This window comes from Neomonachus schauinslandi, chromosome X (assembly GCF_002201575.2).
Source record: "Neomonachus schauinslandi chromosome X, ASM220157v2, whole genome shotgun sequence".
Classification (NCBI taxonomy): Eukaryota; Metazoa; Chordata; class Mammalia; order Carnivora; family Phocidae; genus Neomonachus; species Neomonachus schauinslandi.
The window spans coordinates 65274946-65298133 of record NC_058419.1 but is presented as its reverse complement, the minus strand read 5'-3'; the positions used below and the strand labels follow the sequence as shown (position 1 = coordinate 65298133).

The window sequence follows — 23188 nt, the reverse complement described above, 5'->3', positions numbered from 1 at the left end:
CATCGGCCACAGCAACTTCTTTCAAGATACATCTCCAAAAGCTAGTGAAACAAAAGCAAAAATGAACTTTTGGGACTTCATCAAGATAAAAAGCTTCTGCACAGCAAAGGAAACAGTCAACAAAACAAAGAGGCCACCCACAGAATGGGAGAAGATATTTGCAAAGGACACTACAGATAAAGGGCTGGTATCCAAGATCTATAAAGAACTTCTCAAACTCAACACCCAAAAAACAAATAAGTCAAAAAATGGGCAGAAGATACAAAAAGACACTTCTCTGAAGAAGACATACAAATGGCTAACAGACACATGAAAAAATGTTCATCATCATTAGCCATCAGGGAAATTCAAATCAAAACCACATTGAGATATCATCTTACATCAGTTAGAATGGCAAAAATTGACAAGGCAAGAAACAACACATGTTGGAGAGGTTGTGGAGAAAGGGGAACCCTCTTACACTGTTGGTGGGAATGTAAGTTGGTACAGCCACTTTGGAAAACAGTGCGGAGGTGCCTCAAAAAATTCAAAATAAAGGTACCCTCTGACCCAGCAATTGCACTCCTGGGTATTTACCCCAAAGACACAGATGTAGTGAAAAGAAGGGCCATATGCACCCCAGTGTTCATAGCAGCAATGTCCGCAATAGCCAAACTGTGGAAAGAGCCGAGATGCCCTTCAACAGATGGATGGATAAAGAAGATGTGGTCCATATATACAATGGAACATGACTCAGCCATCAGAAAGGATGAATACCCAACTTTTACATCAACATGGATGGGACTGGAGGAGATTATGCTAAGTGAAATTAAGTCAAGCAGAGAAAGTCAATTATCATATGGTTTCACTTATTTGTGGAACATAAGGAATAGCATGGAGGACATTAGGAGAAGGAAGGGAAAATGGTGGGTGGCAATTGGAGGGAGAGATGAACCATGAGAGACTGTGGACTCTGAGAAACAAACAGGGTTTTAGAGGGGAGGGGGGAGGGGGGATTGGTTGGCCCGGTGATGGGTATTAAGGAGGGCATGTACTGCATGGAGCACTGGGTGTTATACAAAAACAATGGATCGTGGATCACCACATCAAAAATTAATGATGTACTGTGTAGTGACTAACATAACATAATAAAATAAAATAAATAAATAAATAAAATTTTAAAAATACTATATGAAACCAATCATATAAAATGTCCAGAATAGGCAAATCCATATACAAAGTAGATTAGCTTTTGCCAGGGAATGGAGGGCAGGAAGAATGGTACAGAGTTTCTTTCTGTGGTGGTGAAAACGTTCTCAAACTAGATAGTGGTGGTGGCTGAAGAACTTTGTGAATATCCTAAAAACCACTGTATTCTACACTTTAAAATGGTGAGTTTTTGTGTTATGTGAATTCCCAGTTTTAAAAATCTCTCCTTGTATCCTATTGTTATTTCCCCAATGTATATGTTGCTATATTCCAGGCAGAACCTGGTAAGTGCTAATCTAAAAAGATCTCAAATGTTTTAAAATTTACAAGTATTAACACACATACCACATCCACACAAACACAAACAGCCCATTTGATAAATTATAAAAAGATACTACTCTAGGGGAACTACACTTGATCTTAGCCAAAACGCCAAGATGCAATATTCTGGAGGAAACAAAAAAATTCTTAGAATGGTTAGTATTAGCTAAAATACTACACTAAGAAGTAAGCAGAATTTTAAATAACTACTAATCTAGATCAGTAGCTATGTGTATTAAGAGAACAAACAAACCTTACTTACTATAATACTAGTATACTACTAGGACCAATAATTAACATTCAGGAACATTTACTATTTGCCAAGTAGGCATATTATAAACCCATTCAATGTCCATAATAATCAATAAGGTAAGTACTATTGTAATCCCCATTTTAAAGACAAGGAAACTGAAGCACAGAATATTCATACAAAGAGCAAATAGTAAAGCCAGGAGGTAGTTTGTCTACATAGCCTCTTATTTACTACACTATAGCATCCCCCCATAACAACCAAAAAGTACAGTCAAGAGTGTTTTTGCACGCTGAAAGCCCACCTGGTTTATAACACATAATTCAACCATATATGTTTATATGTATTCTTACTTTTCACAATTAGTATCAAATCAAAATATTAAATATTTTACTTTATTGGTAACAGCAACCTTTCTACAAATAACTTGAAGCATGGTTATTCATATTAATTCTTACAATTTTTGAAAAAGTGATATAATATTTACCTTGTTCTGGGCCGTTGTTCATCTTCGGATTCACTAACTTCTTCACTAACTCCTGATTCCTGGAAATCAGAATCTTCAGAATCTTCACTGCTCACTTGAATAAAAAAAAATATTAAGTTATTAAATACTTCCCAACAGAAATGCAATTCACCAAATTTGTCAATACATTCACATTAAAACATGGACCACTGTGAGACTATCTACAGTATATACATTCGTGGATATTACACATCATACAGATTAGATCAGTTAGTAACTCAAATAGTATTTATAAAAATAATTCAAATGTATTCCAACTATGGTTATAAAATTATGGTTCTATATTGAAATATAAGTATTAATTGTGTATGAATTAACAAAATGAGAATTTAACTATCAATAAAATAAATTCATTATTACCAAAGGTGAGTAAAAAGAATTCTGGTTATTCAAAACAAGCTGAAGTAGGCTGACCAAGATGGAGTAAGGGCAAATAAAGACTCTTCTGCCATTTATGGCAACTAGAAACTATGAACAGAATACATAAAGAAGTGGCCTAAGCACTATGAAAAGGAAATAATAGCAGATTGGGAACTGAAATAAAAACCTGAATAATGATCCCTATAAAATTGGGGTTAGAGCATTGACTGTGAGTGTCATTGGTTTTTTTTTCCCTCCTTTCTTCCTGGTTTCAACAAGAAGGCAGGCTGAATTCCAAAACCATGCAGAGGGTGCTGATGGTAAAACTGGGAGAACCCCATTTCTAGCCACAGCACTGAGAAAAGGGACCTGGGCCCTGCAAATCATGAAAATAAAGGGAATCCCCAATTTTATTTTTCTCTCAAAACTTTTTTTCTGTACCAAAAGTGCCACTATGACACAGGTATCTAAAATCCCAGGAGAATACCCATCTTTCTGGCCAGAGGAAGCCAGGCAGGGAAAATACAAGATAAGCATGAAATATCTTGTGGTACCAAAAAGTAAAGCAGTGCTCAAAACATTATGGGGGTATATTAAAAGGACATGTGATCCAACTTGAAGGAGCTTCCAATAGCCAAAGCTGAAACAATCTGAGCGACAAAATGAACAACTGGATTACAACTCTCAGAATAAAATATCTATAAATCCATATTAACATAAGTAATGGGATAAATAAATAATGCAAACAGTCCTTTCTTATGATTACTATTGTATAAGTAATGAAAGAATTAGAAAATCACAGCTAGATAAACATCACAGTAATTGCTTCAGGCAAGATGAATGTTAGAATTAGTGGCTGAAGTATGATAAGTAACAGGGTATTTGAATAGTCCCTCTCCACAAGGTATTAATTCAACGTGAATAGAAAAAGAGATATTTCTGCAGTGGAAAAACCCAGCAGACCCCAAATGAACAAAGCAATCAATATTAATATTACCAGTAATAACTGTCATATAACCTTGGTGTATGATATACTGAGAAAGATTAAGTATCACTTTTGTGGTACTCTTGTCAAAATGCAATAATAACCTCAATCCAATCATAAGAAAACATTAGACAAAAATACATATAGATGGCCAATCTAGAAAATAACTGATCAATACTCTTCAAAAGTGTCAAGATCATGAAAGAAAAGGAGAAACTGTCACAGATTGGAATAGATTAAGGAGACATCACAACTAAAAGCAATGTGGCATCCTACATTGGATTCTGGAGCAGAAAAGACATTAGTGGAAAAACTAATAATAAGCAAATAAGATCTATAGTTTACTTCAGAGGTCAGAAAACATTTTATGTGAGAAGTCTGATGGTAAATATTTTCAGTTTTGTAGGCTATATGGTCTCTGTTGCAACTACTTATCTCTACTCAACTGTGCCACTATAAACACATGAAAACAGTGAGTAAGTATAATGCGGTTCAGGTATAGCCTTCAGGTATAGTTAGCCAACCCCTAGTTTAACTAATTAGTATTGTATCAATGTTAATTTCCTGGTTTTAGTTATCATACTATATAGTAAGTTTAAAGAGTTAAATTAGGGAAGCTGGGTAGAAGGTATATAGGAACTCTGTACTATTTTTACATTTCTTTAAACCTAAAATTTCAAAAAAAAAAAAAAAATGCTGAATGGGAAGAAATCAGAGAGGGAGACAAAACATGAGAGACTCTGGACTCCGGGAAACAAACTGAGTGTGGTTACAGAAGGGAGGGGGGTGGGAGTGGGGTAACCAGATGATGGGTATTAAGGAGGGTACGTGATGTGATGAGCACTGGCTGTTATACATGACTAATGAATCACTGAACACTACATCAAAAATAAATGATGTACTAAATGTTGGCTAACTGAACATAATAAAAAAAAAAAATTGTTAAAGATCATGACCTGAGATCAGAATCTAATGTCTGTTCTATCCAAAAAAAAAAAAATTAAATTAAAAAAAAACAGGCTAACGTAAGTAAAGAATTGCTATTGGGGGAAACGGGAATAAAGAGTTACTGTTTAAAGAGTGTCAGTTTGGGATGACGTAACAGTTGTGAAGACAGTGTTGATTGTTGTACAACAATATGAATATACCTAATGTCACTAAATTGTACAATTAAAAATGGTTAAAATGGTTAAAATTTTATGTTGTATTATACCACAATAAAAATAAATAATAATAATAATAATACAAGAACTAAGCAACTCGGAACGTGGGGGAGCACACGGGCCCACATGCACATACATACAAATCCTTTGATTGAGTAGAATTGTAGGGGCGCCTGGGTGGTTCAGTCGGTTAAGCGTATGCCTTCAGCTCAGTTCATGATCCTAAGGTCCTGGGTTCGAGCCCTGCATTGAGCTCCCTGCTCAGCGGGGAGTCTGTCTCTCCCTCTCCATCTGCCTCTCCCCCAACTCATGCTCTCTCTCACACGCTCTCTCTCTCACAAAAATAAATAAAATCTTTTTTTAAAAAAAGTAAAAATCTAAACCTATTATTAATTTTTCATCACTTTATTTTGAAAATTTTCAAACCTACCAAAAATTTGAGAGAATTACTGAATGAACATCTACATCCCTTCTCCCTTCTACATCCCTACAATTTACTTACTGTTAAGTTTATCACATTTGCTTGCTCGCTCTCTACACACGCACGCTTTTTTATACTGAACCATTTGAATTTAAGTGCAGATATCATGACACTTTACCCTTAAACATAAGGATACTGTCCTATATAACTAAGTAACATTACCACACTTAGAAAAATAGTATCAGGGGCACTTGGGTGGCTCAGTCGGTTAGGTATCTGCCTTCGGCTCAGGTCATGATCCTGGAGTCCCAGGATCGAGCCCCACATCGCATCAGGCTCCCTGCTCAGCAGAGTCTGCTTCTCCCTCTGCCCCTCACCCCATTCTAGTGCTCTCTCTCACTCTCTCAAATAAATAAAATCGTTAAAAAAAAACATCAATTTAATATCATCTAATATAAAGGCAATAATTACATTTTTAAAATTATCACCAAAATAACTATTATAACCTTTTACAAATTCAGGTGGAAACTGTAAGTTCACATGTTGCCCTTGATTTACTAAGTCAGCTACTCTCTTGATTTCTCCCCACTGCCTAACTTAAGTTTCCAGACAACACAGGCATATCGGGAGTTTGCAAAACTTGGAAAATCATGCAACTTTAAATGTAGTATCAATCACTATGATCATAATCCATATTAGAAACATAAATATGATGGGATTTTGGTTTACTCCCTCTTTCACAAACAAATGAAAAAACACTTGGGTAGGGCGCCTGGGTGGCTCCGTCGTTAAGCATCCGCCTTCGGCTCACGTCATGATCCCAGGGTGCTGGGATGGAGTCCCACATCAGGCTCCCTGCTCGGCGGGAAGCCTGCTTCTCCCTCTCCCACTCCCCCTGCTTGTGTTCCTGCTCTCGCTATCTCTGTCTCTGTCAAATAAATAAATAAAATCTTTTTTTTTTTAAAGATTTTATTTATTTATTTGAGAGAGAAAGAATGAGAGAGAGCGAGTACATGAGAGGGGGGAGGGTCAGAGGGAGAAGCAGACTCCCCGCCGAGCAGGGAGCCCGATGCGGGACTCGATCCAGGGACTCCAGGATCATGACCTGAGCTGAAGGCAGTCGCTTAACCAACTGAGCCACCCAGGCGCCCTAAATAAATAAAATCTTAAGGAAAAAAAAGACACTTGGGTAATAAATTACCCACAGAAGAGGCCAGTGGACACAGGTCAGGTCACAAAAAACTTACGTTTTAATAAAATATTTCAAATATAACTGTGCCTACTAAAGGACTCTATATTCTGAACTGAGCCCTCAGAGGCAAAATCAGTATTTCCCCTTTTGTTGAAGATGCACAGGAATCATGTTAAGTTATGTAACCTGCTTAAATTGCTCAGTTCTTTATAGAATCTGAAAGACAAGCTTGTAGTCATGCTGCAAGGAAATCTGTAAATTAAGCATTCACAAAATGACGTATTATTAGTTATTTATTGATAGGAAAATGTCCTTGACATATTAAGTATATGGGCATGGGGGGAAGCCATCCTCTTCCTCTTTAATGAATAACTGCTGCTCAACAGCCCTTTAAATATTCAGGATTCCAAGATTCTTTCCTTAGCCCTTCATCTGCACATTACAGGCTCTACTAGGCCATCTCATTACTTTTGTCATATTATACATATACCATGAAAACTCCAAACACCTGACAGTCATCCCAGACTTCTCTCTTTCACATCAGTTAACAAGAGCTAACAATTCAGTTTCTATATGACCAAAGTCAATTCTCCTCTTCAACAACCGCACCTGGTATCAACTATAGCCGTATCCTCCAAATAGATGCAAATCTAAGCTCTGAGTATCACAGAATAACAGGCAACTAATCTGGTCATATTACATTCTTGGTTAAAATCTCTCAATGGAAACAATGAGTGGTTGGGCTGAGGCTGTGATTCATGAGTACTAGTAATGAATGTCCTGTGCCATACATGTTCATCAAGATGTCTGCTTATAAAATGTGTCCTTGTCTGTATGTATAGTATACACCAAAGTTGTTTTAAAAAGTGGTGGTATTCCTCTGTGAATATACTAAAAACAGTTAAATTGTACACTGTAAACAGGCAAACTGTATGGTTTGTGAATTATATCTCAATACAGCTACAATTCAAAAAAATAAAAAATAGAAATAATTTTTAAAATTAAAAAATAAAGGGAACTTTCTACGGCTCTCCAGCCTATAGAGCCTACTGTACTTCTCAGCCACTTTCAAAAATGTTTTCCTATTCCTAGTGGCAAAAAAGAGTTTATTTGCCCTCCAGGAGTTTGGCAGTAAAGTTTTCAGAATCTGCCCCAAGAAACCAAAGTTTCTCTGAACATTTTGTTAGCCAAAATGTTCAAGAAAATTTCACATTTAATTTTTCCATATACTTGTGATTACTTAAAGAATGCTCTCCCCCAATGTTCAAGTAAAATGGGCACACCAAAGAGGTGTGCAATGTTTAGTCTACAGCCTCATGTACCCATGGGTCCACTGCCAAGTACTCCAGTTTGAGAAACAAAAGCTTACAAGTGTCTCCCACACTTGGTGTCTGTCTTCCCCCAGCTTCATTTCCTGTTGTTACTTTCCCTATTCCCTCCTATAGTCCAGCTATACCATGTTAACTGTATCCTGTCCACCATGTGCCAAACATTTTGCAGAGGCTTCTAAAGCTTTTCCCCCGTTTATATTATAAATCTTCACATCTACCTGCTCCTCAGTTACAACTTGGTCTGCTGAGTGAAACTCTTCATCTTTGTGAAGTCGTCTCTGGGGATAACTGCCATCCCCCAAGAAGCTAAAGAAATCTTCCTTTGTGCCACACTATACAATACCTCTGTTATAGAAGACATCCCTCACAGTGCTATAATTTCATATAATAGTAATGTCAATAATTCTTACAAAACTACTGACGCCAATCCTGGCTACATATCAGAATCATGTCAGAGGTGCTTTATAAAATACATGGATACCTAGGTCTCACCACCACCAATTATGCTGTAATTGGCTTGGGATGGAGTCCTGTCATATGTATATTTCAAAATCCCCCAAATAATCCACATGTGTAGCCAGGCTGAAAAACACCATACAAGACAATGATTTCGTTATTCATTTTTGTATTCTCAATGTTTACCATGATGCTGGAAATAGGTAAGCACTCAATGCAGAAGGATTCAGACTTTTAATGTAATGAAAATTTAATCGGACTACATACAAGCTTTACATATAATAAATCCACCCAAATTAATTGCATCTTCTATCCTTCCTTAGGAAAGCATTATTTCTTCCTGCAGTTATAAGCAATCGTATATTGTCTACATAGCCTTTAAGTATATCTTATTTATTGTCATATTTATCTTTTTAATCTAAGTGTGTATGACTACTAAAGGTTAAAAATATTCTTTGTGTCATCTCTCAAGTTTCTCGGTTCTCTTCCCACTCTAAATTCTTTATTTCACTCTCATGTAAGAGAACAATTGTTACCAGTGTGCTGATATTCATTTAATATAGCTGGTCCAGGTATATTTAAATTTCATTACTCTAATTAGTTTATAAAACCAATATCTTCCTGGGGCACCTGGGTGGCTCAGTCAGTTAAGTGTCTGACTTTTGATTTCAGCTCAGGTCATGATCGCAGGGTTGAGAGATCAAGCCCCACGTCGGGCTCCACACTGAGCATGGCGCCTGCTTGGGATTTTCTCTCTCCTTCTCCCTCTCCCTTCCTCCTCTTTCTCTCTCCCTCCCTCTCTTTTTTTAAAAGATTTTATTTACTTATTTGAGAGAGAGAGAGAAAGCACAGGAGGGGGGAGGGTCAGAGGGAGAAGCAGACACCCTGCTGGGCAGGGAGCCTGATGCGGGACTTGATCCTGGGACTCCAGGATCAGGATCTGAGCCAAAGGCAGATGCTTAACTGACTGAGCCACCCAGGCACCCCCTCCCTCTCTTAAAACCCAGTATATTCCTTACATTCAGAATTAAAATGTCTTACCTTTCCTTCTATTTCTGCCTTTGGCTTCTTTGTGTTCTTTAGGCTTCATCTTTTTTTCTTCTCCAGATTCTCCATCACTCACAGTGAGTTTGTGCCTCAAAAGCCTATGTCTGTATCTTGGCTTCTTAGATTCTTCAGAATCTGAATCTGATTCAGAATTGACTTGATTTTTTGCTTCTAAATGGAGAAAATGAATCAGTAAAGCCTTCAGACTTTTTTTCCTTTAAAATGTTTTATAAAACTATTTTGTTTGTTGAAAATTATCAAGATTTAATGAAAAAGATCAGAGCTTGCACTTACTTTGATATCACTGGTAATACCAGGCAACCTCATACATCAGACTTGATCTATTACTATGATTAAATACTGATTAAATATCACCAATAGATTTTTTAAATCTAAATATCACTTGTAGATTTTTTAAAAGGTAAAAAATATTTTGCTTTAGAAATCATCTGTTTATTGGCAATAACTGACAAAACGTGCACAATTATTACTGGATACTCAAAAGGAGTAAAAGTAGTAGTAAAGTTTTAAATATCTTAATAAACTCCAAATACATATATTATGAAATTTCATGGTCAGATAGTCCTCAAAGACTGAACTGATCAAACAATCAAGTTATGACATCCTACACTTCTCTTTGAAGCTCACCCTCATCTCCTGGGTTTTCTTCATTGTGTTTTCCAGTTCTTTTTTTCCCTTCTTCTGGTTCATCATCTGAAGATCCATCCTCATCAGAGGAAAGATTGGCTTTAATTTCTTCTAAAAGCATCTTCTTGGCAATTCTTGAGTAAAAAGACAGTAAAAAAAACTATATATTTGGTGGTGAAGTGTAACAAATTTTTAAAAAACTTCTATCAAAATAGAAATAAATGTGCAAAAAGATTTTATACTGTCAATAAAAGACTACCAAAACCATGTTTTAACCTAAGCTACCAACCAAAACTTTTGAAAATGCTCTTAGCACTGATTTTTTTTCCAATTCTAAATACTTCTGCAATTTATTTCAAAATCTGAGGGACATTTCTACTATTTTGACCAATTGCAATTTCATGCTGCATAATCTTCCAATCCTATATTTCCTCTGCTGCCATCATCCAACAACTACAATATCAGATAGGCCCACATAATAAATCAACTTATTCAGACAAATGGCATTCCAAGACAAAACTCCACATGAGAAGACTATTCAAAGCAAAACATATTCTTAGAAAATCAAGGTTGAGGCACTTTCTTATCAAACAGTGCCTCAAACTAGTGAATAATATTTCTGGCACTTAAATTTCAATTTAATTCATAAATTCTGTAAACGAAATGAAAGCATATACCATATACTAAGTATTGAAGCAATCAGAAATCCCTAATAATATTCAAACTAGGGCAGATAAGAGAAGGGACATGAGTGCTATTAATTATACACATGGTAAAAGAACACAAAATACCATAAATGAATCTTCACTTTCCAAAAAAGTAGACAGTGCAGTAGCCTCACTCATACCAAAATTTCTCAAGATGTTCCTCAAAGACCAATTTGTTAATGGAAAAATCAACTACTAAAAGCATGAGAAGATACTTCTTTAATGCCATCTTATGTTAAAATAAAATATAATCCTAATAAATTTCCATGTTTACGCTAAAGGAAAACATCTGAAAATGTAAAATAAAAGCAATCACGCAGCTTTTGTATAAGAGGAGGTGTTTTGCACCTGGAGTGTCTTTGTGATATAAATTTATAAATCACAGTAACAAAGAATACCTTATAGAAAGGTTCAAAACGAAGGCAGCATGATTCTCAGTTTTCCATGAACTAATACTAACTCTTATGGGATAAACATCCACTCTGCAATCAAGATTAACTCTCTAGCTCAGTCAAAAACTTACAGCTGGAATTATGGAACTTCTGTTATTTTTGGATTTGAAACCCTTCTTTAGATTTCTTAACATACACTCACATTTCAATCAAGATTCACTCAATGGTAGAAGATGTTAATGCCTTGGTAATTTTATTTGAAAGGCAGACTGTTCAATACTAGTTTTATACAAAGATATATAGGCAAAGGCACCAAAACAGACTGAAGCAAAATAGGTGATCACTTCATTAATACTTATATTTAAGCCTTTTGGTGCTTCCTTCCCTAAACAGACAGATTAGAAATATTTAGACAACACAGAGAGTTACCAAGTGCTAAAGGAAATCACAGATGAGTTTGCTTTTTTGAGGGTTTTTTATCTGATTTGTGTTTCAATAAAGTGAAGATTAGATCACTCCAATTTAAATCCTACTGGAGTTGAACTATAAAGTGTTGTTATTACATTTCTATCAGTGGTTTGCTGACTTGGATTGTACACAGTAAACTTTTTTAAGTGGAGAATAATATAGGATTGTCAACTTCTCATTTTGCCAAGAATAAAAATTTAAAGCCAAAACTGTTTATTTTCACCATTTTATAAAATAGACTATTTCAACACACCCTCCACAAATTAGGAAACAGTTTCAGAATGAAGGGTGGTTCTTTAAATTTAATAAAAGTATCTGCCTAGAAAAACTCTCTAAAATCATCTTTAATACACACTACATTTGTCATTTCCCATGGACAAGGAGAAACTTTCTTGAACCAATTTGAGTAAAACCACTGTTTTGGAATGTGTGTGTGTGTGTGTGTGTATACACACACACACATAAATGTAAAGTGTTGAATAATAGATTGCAAACAGAAAAACATAGTTCACTTGCAGTTACAAGATCTTATATAACCATTTAGGTAGTACAATAATAACCAATAAAAACACAAGTACTAATTTAGTTACACTAAAGGTTACTTCAATCACCTGATTTCAGTTTGTATTTACAAGTTCAAAAAAAGTCTAAAATTCTATGTTATCTGTAAAGACTTGGTTAATTTTAAGAAACCATAAAATTTGTCTTCTTTCAAACTCTAGACTCCTAAGAATATGTCTACTAAATGGAAAGTCATAATATGTAAACCTACCTAACTCATACTCAAGTTCTAGACTGTCATGAAAAAACTAGAAATATGATACACATGAGAAAATAAGATACAATTTTATATCAACTGTGAAATTACATAATAAATCATGGAAAATTATACGAGATCCATACACTGAAAAATTACATGATTTATCAATCAACAACCTTCATTAAGAACATAATATATAGAACAATCACAATCACTTTAGAAGTAGGAAAAAAATTACAAAATTCAGAGAATGGTCATTTTTCTCCAAACTGAAAAGTTACATACAGAGTGATGGAGATTCCTTAGCTTTACCTCCCTAAGATGGTTTAGATTTACCCTCTAACACCTTTTGACCAATGGAAAACCTAATGTATAGCCATGTATATTAAGCCCTAAAAAGAATAAAGTTAAATCATTTTGCATGACTGATGGCTCAAGTCCACTATGTCAAAGACACACTGTATCATAAACCTAGCCTACCACATAACCTACACCTCAAAGTTAGAACTTAATTTGAAGGACCTAAGGGCTGAGGCTGACCTTCAACCTGAGTAGTCAGCAAACATGTTGAGGTGAGATGTGTCCCATCTACAAAGCCTGCTGTGAGATGCTTTAAGGGAAACTCCACTACCTTAACTCTTGAGTCACGGGCCACAGAGACTTCAAGGACATCATCACTCGAGAACCAGCTGAGGCTGGCAAAGCATCATTTTGGAGGCCTCGGCTGGACCCGTGCTGGTATGCATGTGATGGATGTATAGTCATGATCCCTAGTTGATTTCTGTTTGCTCTGAAGTTTCCTTTCTTGAGGCTTTCCAGGACGTTTCTGAGAAAATCATCCAGGCAACAAGGTACTGCCCCCCTGGAATCTCAATGCTCAATATTACATCTTGGGGCAGGTGTAGCATCCAAAGCAGTCACGACTCTATCAGAAGCATTAGAGACACAGGCTGTGCCACTCTGTGGCAGAAAACCTGGGCAGAGCTGGAAGTAATGGAGCCACTCCTCCATTTTCCTGAAAGGGAGGGAAGGGAGAGGGGGAGAAAGCAAAACAATATGGGAGGAAGGGTAAAAACCCACAAAAAAACAATGATCGGAAATGGTGCATGAGAGAATAATAGAACCCCAAAACCCAAACAAGCTAAGGCATCTAAAGCACATAATATCAAGATAATGTCTTATTACCCCTTACACCTTCATCTACTAAAAGGAAGCAAAAATAAAATAAGGAATCAGCCCAACAATACAAAGACAAACACCCAAGCAGGAAAAAGAGAGAGAGAGAGGGAAAGGGGGGAGAGAGAGAGAGAGAAAGCCAAGAAAGCCTTTAGTTATTCTGATCCTATCTAGAAAGGAAATGCATAATGTTCCTTGTGTAAGCACTCAAACAGGGAAAGAAAGTAAACTACCTCTTGCTGGTACATAAATCAATAATTCAAAACGTTAAATTTCTAAAATAGGAGCAATCAAGAGAGGGATCTGTTGCACCATGGAGGTTTTAGAGAAACAGCCATCACAAAAGCAACACAAAATTTTACAGCTAGAAAAAGGGACCTTAGAGTCCCAATACTGTCATTTTACAGATGAGGAAACAGGCTTAGCAAGGGAAAATGTTGTGGCCAAAGAAACAAAGCTAGTTAGTGGCAAAGCGAGAAGTAGCACTAAGATCCTGAATCCCAATATTCTCTAATTTTACTATGCCAGTGCTATAGTCTCTACTCATTCACTACTACTATGCTTATGAGTACTTAGTGAATCTACTATAGTCACATTCTTAAAGATAACTGTATTTTATTGATTTCCAAATATGCATTTAGAAATGGAAGAATTGAAGCTTCAATTTTTAAAAATTTTTTAAGAAGTTACATCTTTAGTCCAGTATGCTCCATCTCTAAAATGCACTTGACAGGCCATCTCAGATATATCCCTATAATCTACTGTTTTATCTTTTAGGAGGTTCTGAAAACAGGTTTGAAGAAAATTGCTAAATAAAAAATACAATTTTAGAAGGCCAAAAACTATGGTGCATCCATGCACAAAGATGACAATTTTTTTTAAAAAATTGCTTACATTTTGTGTACAATACTACAATAGAATTAGTTTAAACAGAGAATTCTTTTTCTTTTAAACAGAGAATCCGGAATAATATTATAGGTTTAAATGCATACCCTTTAGAGACACAAAACAAGTATCTATGTATATGCTAGGCTAAAATATCATACCATATTCAAAATGTTGATATGTAAAACAACTCAAATGACTACAGCCAAAGAATATTAAAAACTTTTTGTGAAAACAAGATGGTGAACCCATATTCTTCTAATAAAGTGTGAGGCATTAACAAATGTTATATACTTCAGGGTTAGGAATAAAAACAAATATTTCAAACTGGTTGACGGACACTAAGGAGGGCATGTGATGTAATGAGCACTGGGTATTTATTATATAAGACTGAAGAATCACAGGCCTGTACCTCTGAAACCAATAATACATTATTTGTTAACTAAATGAATTTAAATTTTAAAAATGTTTTAAAAAAACCTAAAATATTTCATAGAATTACTATTTAATTCCTCATCTTCAAAATCTGTATTAGTATTTTTTTAACTCCTTAGTTCAAAAGTAGTATTCTTGATATGAACCTTCTATAAAAAATGACTAAGGCATTATGATCTGTACCCCAAAATGGTGGAGTTTATGAGCTAATGATGATGTAAGTGAATAATCAAAAAGCTAAACAATGGTTTGAAACACTTGTTAGTCATATGTCCTACAATGTTTGCAGTTAATGAAAAACAGCACTGTTTTCTTTTTAGTGAGGGTACCAGGAAAATTAGTATCAAGTAACTTTTTAAAAAAAATCTTAGAAGTAGAAATAAGGCTGTATGAAATACCCACAGTTTATTAACAATTTATATATAAGCTATACTGTTTGAATAAACTCAAATTACAAAATGTGCATTCCCTGATTTTATACAAAATCCAAAGCAGTTTTAGAGGAAATTTTAACAAGAAAAATTTTATTAACATTGATATAAATTTAGAAAATTTGATCATATTGAAGAACTAGTTTAATATTTTCTTATACTTGAAAGATAAAAACAGAATTGACTCATTTTTATTTATAAACTTCAAGGCTAAAGACGAAGGAGACATATTAAGTCAGAAAAATGAATCATTTTTTGCTAACACTAGAAAATACAAACTCCCTTTGCGGGGGTGGGGGGGCTATTTTCCATTCTCTAAAAGTCCCAATATCACCAAAGAACAGAGAACAGGAAAGGAAGGCTAGATATAATGTTTAAACCTTAAGCAGAGAGATCACCACTACTGATCATATTTATTTCCTTGCTGAAAATTCTAGCAAAAGAAAGAGATCTTATGGCAACTGCAACCAGTTTAGTTATCTACAAATGGATCCTATATACAGACTAGACACCTATATATACTTAAATGACTTACAATACTTACCTGCACTATAAAAACAAAGTAAACTGAAAAAGAGTTACCTTAAAATTGCCAGGAATTAAAAACCCTTGCTCAAAGATAAAAACAAGTAAAATGCTTCAGGTTTTTCAAAACAATAAAGGAGAACCAAAGCAATTTTGGTAACCAAACAGGACCACCATGGAGGAAAAAAAAAAAAACATTTCACAGAGAAAAAATTATTCCAGATTTGGCAATTCGTATAAAGAATAAAGACAGGTGTAGAAGATGAACATTCTGAAAAGTGCTTAAAATGGAAACCAAATGAAAAGTCTTGCTGAAGGGACTTGAGATATACTCAACCCATTAAACATTGCTGAAATCAGGTAAACAATCATTAAATATCTTCATTAGCATGAACAACATCGAGGAACAATTAATTACTTCTGAAAATATGCTGAATTAATAGTACAGAACCTTCATCAACAGAATACCCCCACCAAGCTAGTAGGGAAAAAACAATCATTTGTATATTTACCAGTTGAAAAGTAAAGTATTACCAAATAACAAAATAATTGGAAATTTTTAAGGCTACAGTGTAGTCCCACTATAATTAAGTAGAACTTCTATTAACAATGGGCAATTCTTTTAAGCAATCTCCACATCAAATTTTGCTTCTTTGTAATAAGTATTTAGCCCCACTGAGAAAGAAATTATGAGAAAACTATGGAGTATTATTAGACCCAATTAAGCATTCTTCAAATATAAGGTAAATATTTGCATGTGTGTTCCAGGGGAGGGTATCCATATAAAAAAATCTCAGCTTTTAGTCAAAATTGGAATAAAGAAAGAACACTTAGAAAAAATCTATAAATAAAAAACATACTGAAAAGAATTCTTTTTCGGAGAGAATGGACTCCTCACTGATTTAGTAATGCAACCTCTAAAGACAAGCCTGGTTTAATGATCCTCAACACTAACACTGTTAAACTTGAACAAACTAACATCTTACCACTCAGGCTAATTCACAGTGTAGGTATTCAAATATAGGATATTAGAAAATGTTTGGTCAAAATATCCCTTTTACAGAATCATACTGTATTTTCAATGCCAGATAACTGTAGAAATGCAACCACAATAAAAAAATTACATAAATAAATATTTTTTCAATGAAAGAACCAATTTAAAACACAATAGGTATCTGAAAGGCAACATTAACATAATGGCAAATTCAAACAGCTGACTTTAAAATTACATGTGTAATTTAAATAACCTGACAAACTATTTCATATTATTCTCCCTTTCAAAAAGTACATTAAGTCTAAGCTAGAAAATTCTAAATTCCCAATTATACAAAATTCAAACTATAAAGTTAGTCTATTTACATTTTTTTCTAAAAAGTTCAACCAAAAAAAGTTAAACTGTCAACCTATATTTTTTCACTGTTTATTAAATAAATGCAATTAAACAGAAATTAATTTATAAGTTAGACCACTCTATCTCAGAATAGCATACATTTACTTTCAAATATGAGTGATGCTACATAACAGTATGCTAAAATACCAAATTTATATATTCACACATACTAAAATATTTAGGACATGGCTAAGTTTTTTAAATGACCTCAAAAACTATTATAGCTTTAAAAACAGAAAAGACAGAAACAGTAGTGAAATCCACTGTAAAACTTTCCCATAAATATATATAAGTACATATGTTTAGGGAATTATATTTACTTCCTCAATATCAGAAATATCAAAACTTCTTTGGCTACAAACTACCCTCCATACCTTGATTTTAACAAATTCTTTCAACTTTCATGAAAAGATGCATTATAATTAAAATTAAATGCTTGAACAAGAAAAAAGTTTTATAGAAATTTATTGCATCCAAATACTTAAGCATTGGCATTAATACACTATTTACCTCTCCATAAACGTCAACACTGAAAATGTATTAACAACATTGCTAAAAAGTTAAAGCATAAGAAATGTATACACAATTTATACACAATTACACAATTGTGTACAAATTTACACAGAATTACAATATGCTATGTACTAAAATACAACCTACTCAAAAATGTGAAATTGGTAAATATAACTCCAAGACTTAATCATGATCCGCAAATAAATTTTTAAAAGTTGCTTAGTGCATATTCAAATATGCTCAAATACATTATCTATGCTAAAATAGTTCCAGAAGGTATTTGTATGCCCATCGTGGGTATTAGATACCTCTTTGGTATGTTGAAAATGAAACAGGTTATTAATGATATATTTTATAAAGGCACACTGAAATAAGTATAAAGAAAAACAAGATAAAATTCTTCTCAAAAGTACTGAACAGGGTTGTATTTTGTAATCACAAATACAAGATGAAATTAAATAGACTTTCCAATAAAATACTTGCCAGTTACAGAGAGATATAATCAAGCAACTTAAAAGATGAAAATGATATTCATATTTTGACAAGTTCTAACGCAAATATAAAATTATCATACCTCCATGACACTCTCATTTGGTGGCTAAATATGAGATTAAGGTTCATCACGTATATAGTTAAATTAGAATATAGCATGTATTAAACATTATTAGCCTTTTAATAACATTTGAGTCCTCATGGTTTACAGGAAAACAAATTAGTAGTCTAAATAAATAAAAAGGAATTAAAGCATTTTAAAAGAGATTTTTTTAAACGCTTTCATAATCGTGCTATGATCATGTACTATAAAAATTGCTGATGAATAAAATGTATGCCTTTACCAATCTTCTGGACCCCACCCCATCTCATAAAATAATGGATACATATATTTCTTAATAAAAAAACATAAGTAGGTAAGCAGCATCTGAATCATTGTGCCCATGATTAATCTCTATTTAAAAGTACAAAATAAAATTGTTCATTTAACTTAATAAAAACATTCTCCTATTAGAAGAATGCTGATATTAGAAACAGAAAACCCTATCAGCATCAACAAGATATAGAAAACAGAGCTAGAATAACAGCCGGCCCACAGCATTTACTAACTCAAAGTTAATTTCCCACAAAATTATGACACAAAAATTACATGCATATTTTCATGTTTTCTTAATATTGTAACTTACTAGTAGGAATAAATGGATGGTTAATATAGTGTTCTTTAGTAAAACCATCAAGTCTATCATTGATAATCGGTGTTGGAAGTAATTAGAGAAAATTTCATCCAACCCTTTCATTTTAGGAATCAGAAAATTTTGGCAGAGTAGTTAAGTCACTTGCGCACAATCACACAGACAGCTAAAGAAGTTTTACAACTAGAAATCAGATATTCTTATCCCCATTATTCTAAAATTCCACCTACTACACCACACGATCTTGTTTAAGATTATGAGTGTGGGATATACTATATTTCAGGAAGGGTTTAAAAGATAGGTAAAAAAAAAAAATTAGGGTTATATTCTTTAATACATTTTCATTATTCTTCATTGTTAGGATATGGGTGTGTCTTTGTATTTTTTTCTTCTCCCAGCCATCCCTTAGGTTAAGTGAATCTGTAAAGGCTACACTGTTTACTTCTAACCTACTGTTTAAGTCTTATTAAAGTTAATACTATCATACTAACTATTTTATTTGAAAAATGGTTAAAATCCAAATCAGTCTGGACATCTTGTAAATTGATACTTATTTTGAAAAGAATTTCTTAATCTTACATATCAGAGCAATCTCCTTTTCTTCACTTTGAATGGGTCTTAATAAATAGGACCACATTAGATGGCAATTAAAAACAATCAGATATTGAGGAGAGAGATGTCTGTTGTCACCAATTTATTGATATGATTTATCTTCATCAATAAAATAATCTGAAATTAAAATATTCTCAAAAAATTATCACAGTTTACATGGGAACGTTAAAATTGACAGTGCTGTATTTATAACACACCCTATGCTAGGTGTGTTAATATTTATATTTACTTTCTCTTAAGGTTTCTGAGTTTTAGCCCATTTTCTGGCCTTTCTTTCAAACTTGCAGGAAGACTGTGAGCGAGTCTTTCTAAGGCAGGCACTCCTGGTTTTTACAACCGGCTTGCGGTTCCGTTGCTGCTGTTTGTGCCCACGCCTAGGGTGTGTTATAATCTTTTTTAAGTCCTTACAGATGGAATCATACCTATTCTCAGGATCATTGTCGTCATCATCATCATCCACTGTGACAGGCACTGATTTAGATAAGGCTTCATCTCCTTGAGGGGAAAAAAGTGTACTTAAAATTAGCTTTAAATTATCTATATAAGTAAAATCATGTAAAATAAAACTGAAAGCCAAAAACATCAAAACAATTAGTGGGTTCTAAACTGTACTCTGGATCCAAAACATGAGTAAAAAAAATTTATAGGGAAAGCACAATGGGGAATTTATGAAGTGCCAGCAGTAAAACAATAGTTGGATTTTATATATTTCAAAGTTCCTTCCCAGAATACAACAGTTTTAAAGCTAATCCTTCCTAGTAACAAGTCTTTATCAATTTGGCATCACAGTACCAAAACTTTCTTGCTGAAATAAGCTTTGTAGTGATCCATTTTAAGTTTAAAGTTAACAGATGTCTAATTTATTCTGTTTTAAACTGAAGAATAGCAAAATTGCTATTAATATTTTGGTAGTAGCAAGTAAAATAATACTTAAATCTGTACTGTAGTCATGATCAGAATTACCAAGAGATATATTCAAGTATAGTAAAACTGATTTCCTTATAAAAAGCTACACTGCTATCCTTTGATTAAAAATCTAAAGAGGTTAGGATTTGTGCACTTCACTGTATGTAAATTTTACCTCAAAAACAAACTTATATATTAACCTCTAATTAATACTATATAGGCTGAAGTAATTAGGGAGTAGTATGCTGATGTTTATCATTTATTTTGAAATGCAAAGATTTCAAGGGCATTACATTGAGTGAAAAAAGCCAATCTCTAAAGGTTACACACTTCATGATTCCACCCCAAAATAACAAAATTAGAGATGAAAATGAAATTAACACTTGCCAGGGGTTAAGAATGGGGATAAGCAAGGGGGTGTGTATAAGGGGTAGCACAAGGGACCCTTGTGGTAATGGAATAGTTCAGTTATCTTGGTTGTAGTAGTGGTTATACAAAGCTACACATGTGATAACAACTGCATAGAACTATACTTACATATACATACACTCACAAATCAGTGCATGAAAAACTAGTGAAACTGCAATAAATCTTCAGTTTCCTGGTTGTGATATTGTATTATAGTTATACAAGATGTCACCACTGGGGGAAACTGAATTAAGGGTACTGTTCAAGACCTCCCTGTATGATTTTTGTGTTTTTTTTTTTTTGCAATATCCTGTGAATTTATAATTAATTCAAAATGAACAATTAAAAAGGGAAAAAATTAGGTACATTGATGGATAAATAGAAGGATATATAAACAGGTATGTGATAAAGCAAACACAGTACAATGTTAATGACAGAAACTTTCCTGTATATTTAAAACTGCTTTGAGGGCACCTGGGTTGCTCAATCAGTTAAGTGTCTGACTCGATTTCGGCTCAGGTCATGATCTCAAGAGTCATGAGATCAGGCTCTATGCTGAGCACGGAACCTCCTTGAGATTCTCTCTCTTCTCCCTCCCCCTCCCCCAGCTCAAGCGCTCTCTCCTTCTCTAAATAAATGAATCTTAAAAAAAAAATAAAATAAAATTGCTTTATAATAAAATATAGGGAGAAAATGAAGGAAAAAAATTCATGAAGAACACAGATAACTATAGGTTCAGGATAGAAATATGCTAAATAAAAAAAATTAAATTAAAAAAAAAGAAATATGCTAAATACAGAAAGGCAAAAACAAATCTTAGAATATCCTACCAAACTCACAATAAATACCTCAAGCAGACCAATCTTCAAATGAAATATTACTAGAATACTACTGTCATTCCTCTATTACACTTTTCAAAATCTGACACATCCTTCAAAGTTGAGTTCAAATGTTACCTGTTCTTCTAAGTCTTCTTCTAATATTTAGATTAAATGGCCCACTTGCTATTTATTATGCAGCCCCATTTTAGTTTTATATGTTTCTTCTGGTATTTTTTTAAACAATGACTTATCTATGTCTATCTTGTTCACTGGACTGCAATCTCCTAGGATCACGTTCTTCATTTTAGTTGTTCATGCCATTCCCAAGTCCAAATTTTTCTAGTAAACTATTGTACCTCATAATAGGATACCCAACTATGGCTGAATAAACTGGAATTATCTAAATATATGGGAGCAGGGGAGCCTTTTTAAAAGTTCAAAAATAATGTTCCCTTAATTAAGTTGGACACATTAAGAAAATATACTATGTTTCTATATGCATACAAATTATTAAGGAATGTCACTTATCGGGACGCCTGGGTGGCTCAGTCAGTTAAGCCTCTGCCTTCGGCTCAGGTCATGATTGCAGGGTCCTGGGATCGAGTCCCGCATCAGGCTCCCTTGCTCAGCTAGGAGCCTGTTTCTCCCTCTGCCTGCCACCCCCACTGCTTGTGTGCTCTCTCTCTGACAAATAAATAAAATCTTCAAAAAAATAAAAGGAATGCCACTTATCATTGGCTCACACCCAAACTTATCTTGAAACAGTACTTTTTATAGTGCTTATTTTCAACACCCTTCATAATCTTTTCTGCTTAAGCATTTTTACAAAGGCCAATTTTTAGATGTGTTAATTCCCAAGCAAAATTATCTTCTTTTTTTCATCTAAAGTAATCAGTTCCAAGAAATATCCAGGGTAAAGAAAATCCAAACAACATGGCTTATTCCACCAAATAGTTGAGAGACTGGCATCTGCAGAAAAGCTCAATTCTCAAGGCTTCTGTGGATACATACATGAAAAAAGGATCAACTCCTAATCAGCACGATGATCCTTCAGAACAAAGTTATATGGAACACAATGATCAAAATGGAACACAGTGATCTAGACCAGTGCTCAGGTAAGGAATTATTGGGAAATGCACCCTACAAATATTTGCCATACGTTGCCATCTCTTCTTAAGATCTAATGAATACATATTACACTATGTATTAATAATACCAAACATGAGAGGTATATTATACAAACCTCTCATATGTGTCAAATCAAGTTAGATTTTGGGAAATGAAAATCAGCAATTGAAATCAAACATGTTGATTTCACTAGGGAAGCTGTTTAATCATGGAAACCAGTTTTCCAAAGTTTAATTCAAAAGCCTACAATGTGCCAATGAGAATACTCCATGTAACTACTCACGATTTATTATTCTTATACTCTAATCCTTAATAAGAGTTTTCCTAACTAACCTGATAACAAAACACTGAATACAAACAATCTCTTACACTACCATACAGTTGAGCCTTGAACAACACGGCTTTGAACTGCACAGCTCCACTTATACATGGATTTTTTTTTACACTATAATTACTTTCTCTTCCTTACGATTTTCTTGTTATTTCCTTTTCTCTAGCTTATACTTTACTGTAAGAATATATAGTATATAAAATATACAAAATATGTGTTAATCAACTA

The 23188-nt window shown here is 34.0% G+C and overlaps 1 protein-coding gene across 1 annotated transcript in view; it reads right to left on the bottom strand.

Annotated features, from left to right (window-relative positions):
• ATRX (ATRX chromatin remodeler) overlaps positions 1 to 23188 on the bottom strand; it is a 319976-nt gene that overhangs the window by 187631 nt on the left and 109157 nt on the right. The window contains exons 10-13 of the mRNA XM_021678803.2: positions 19789 to 19861; positions 9889 to 10022; positions 9235 to 9411; positions 2247 to 2340 (exon numbers count right to left, since the gene is read on the bottom strand). Coding sequence (XP_021534478.1) covers positions 2247 to 2340; positions 9235 to 9411; positions 9889 to 10022; positions 19789 to 19861 — 478 coding nt within the window. The remainder of the gene's footprint in view (positions 1 to 2246; positions 2341 to 9234; positions 9412 to 9888; positions 10023 to 19788; positions 19862 to 23188) is intronic.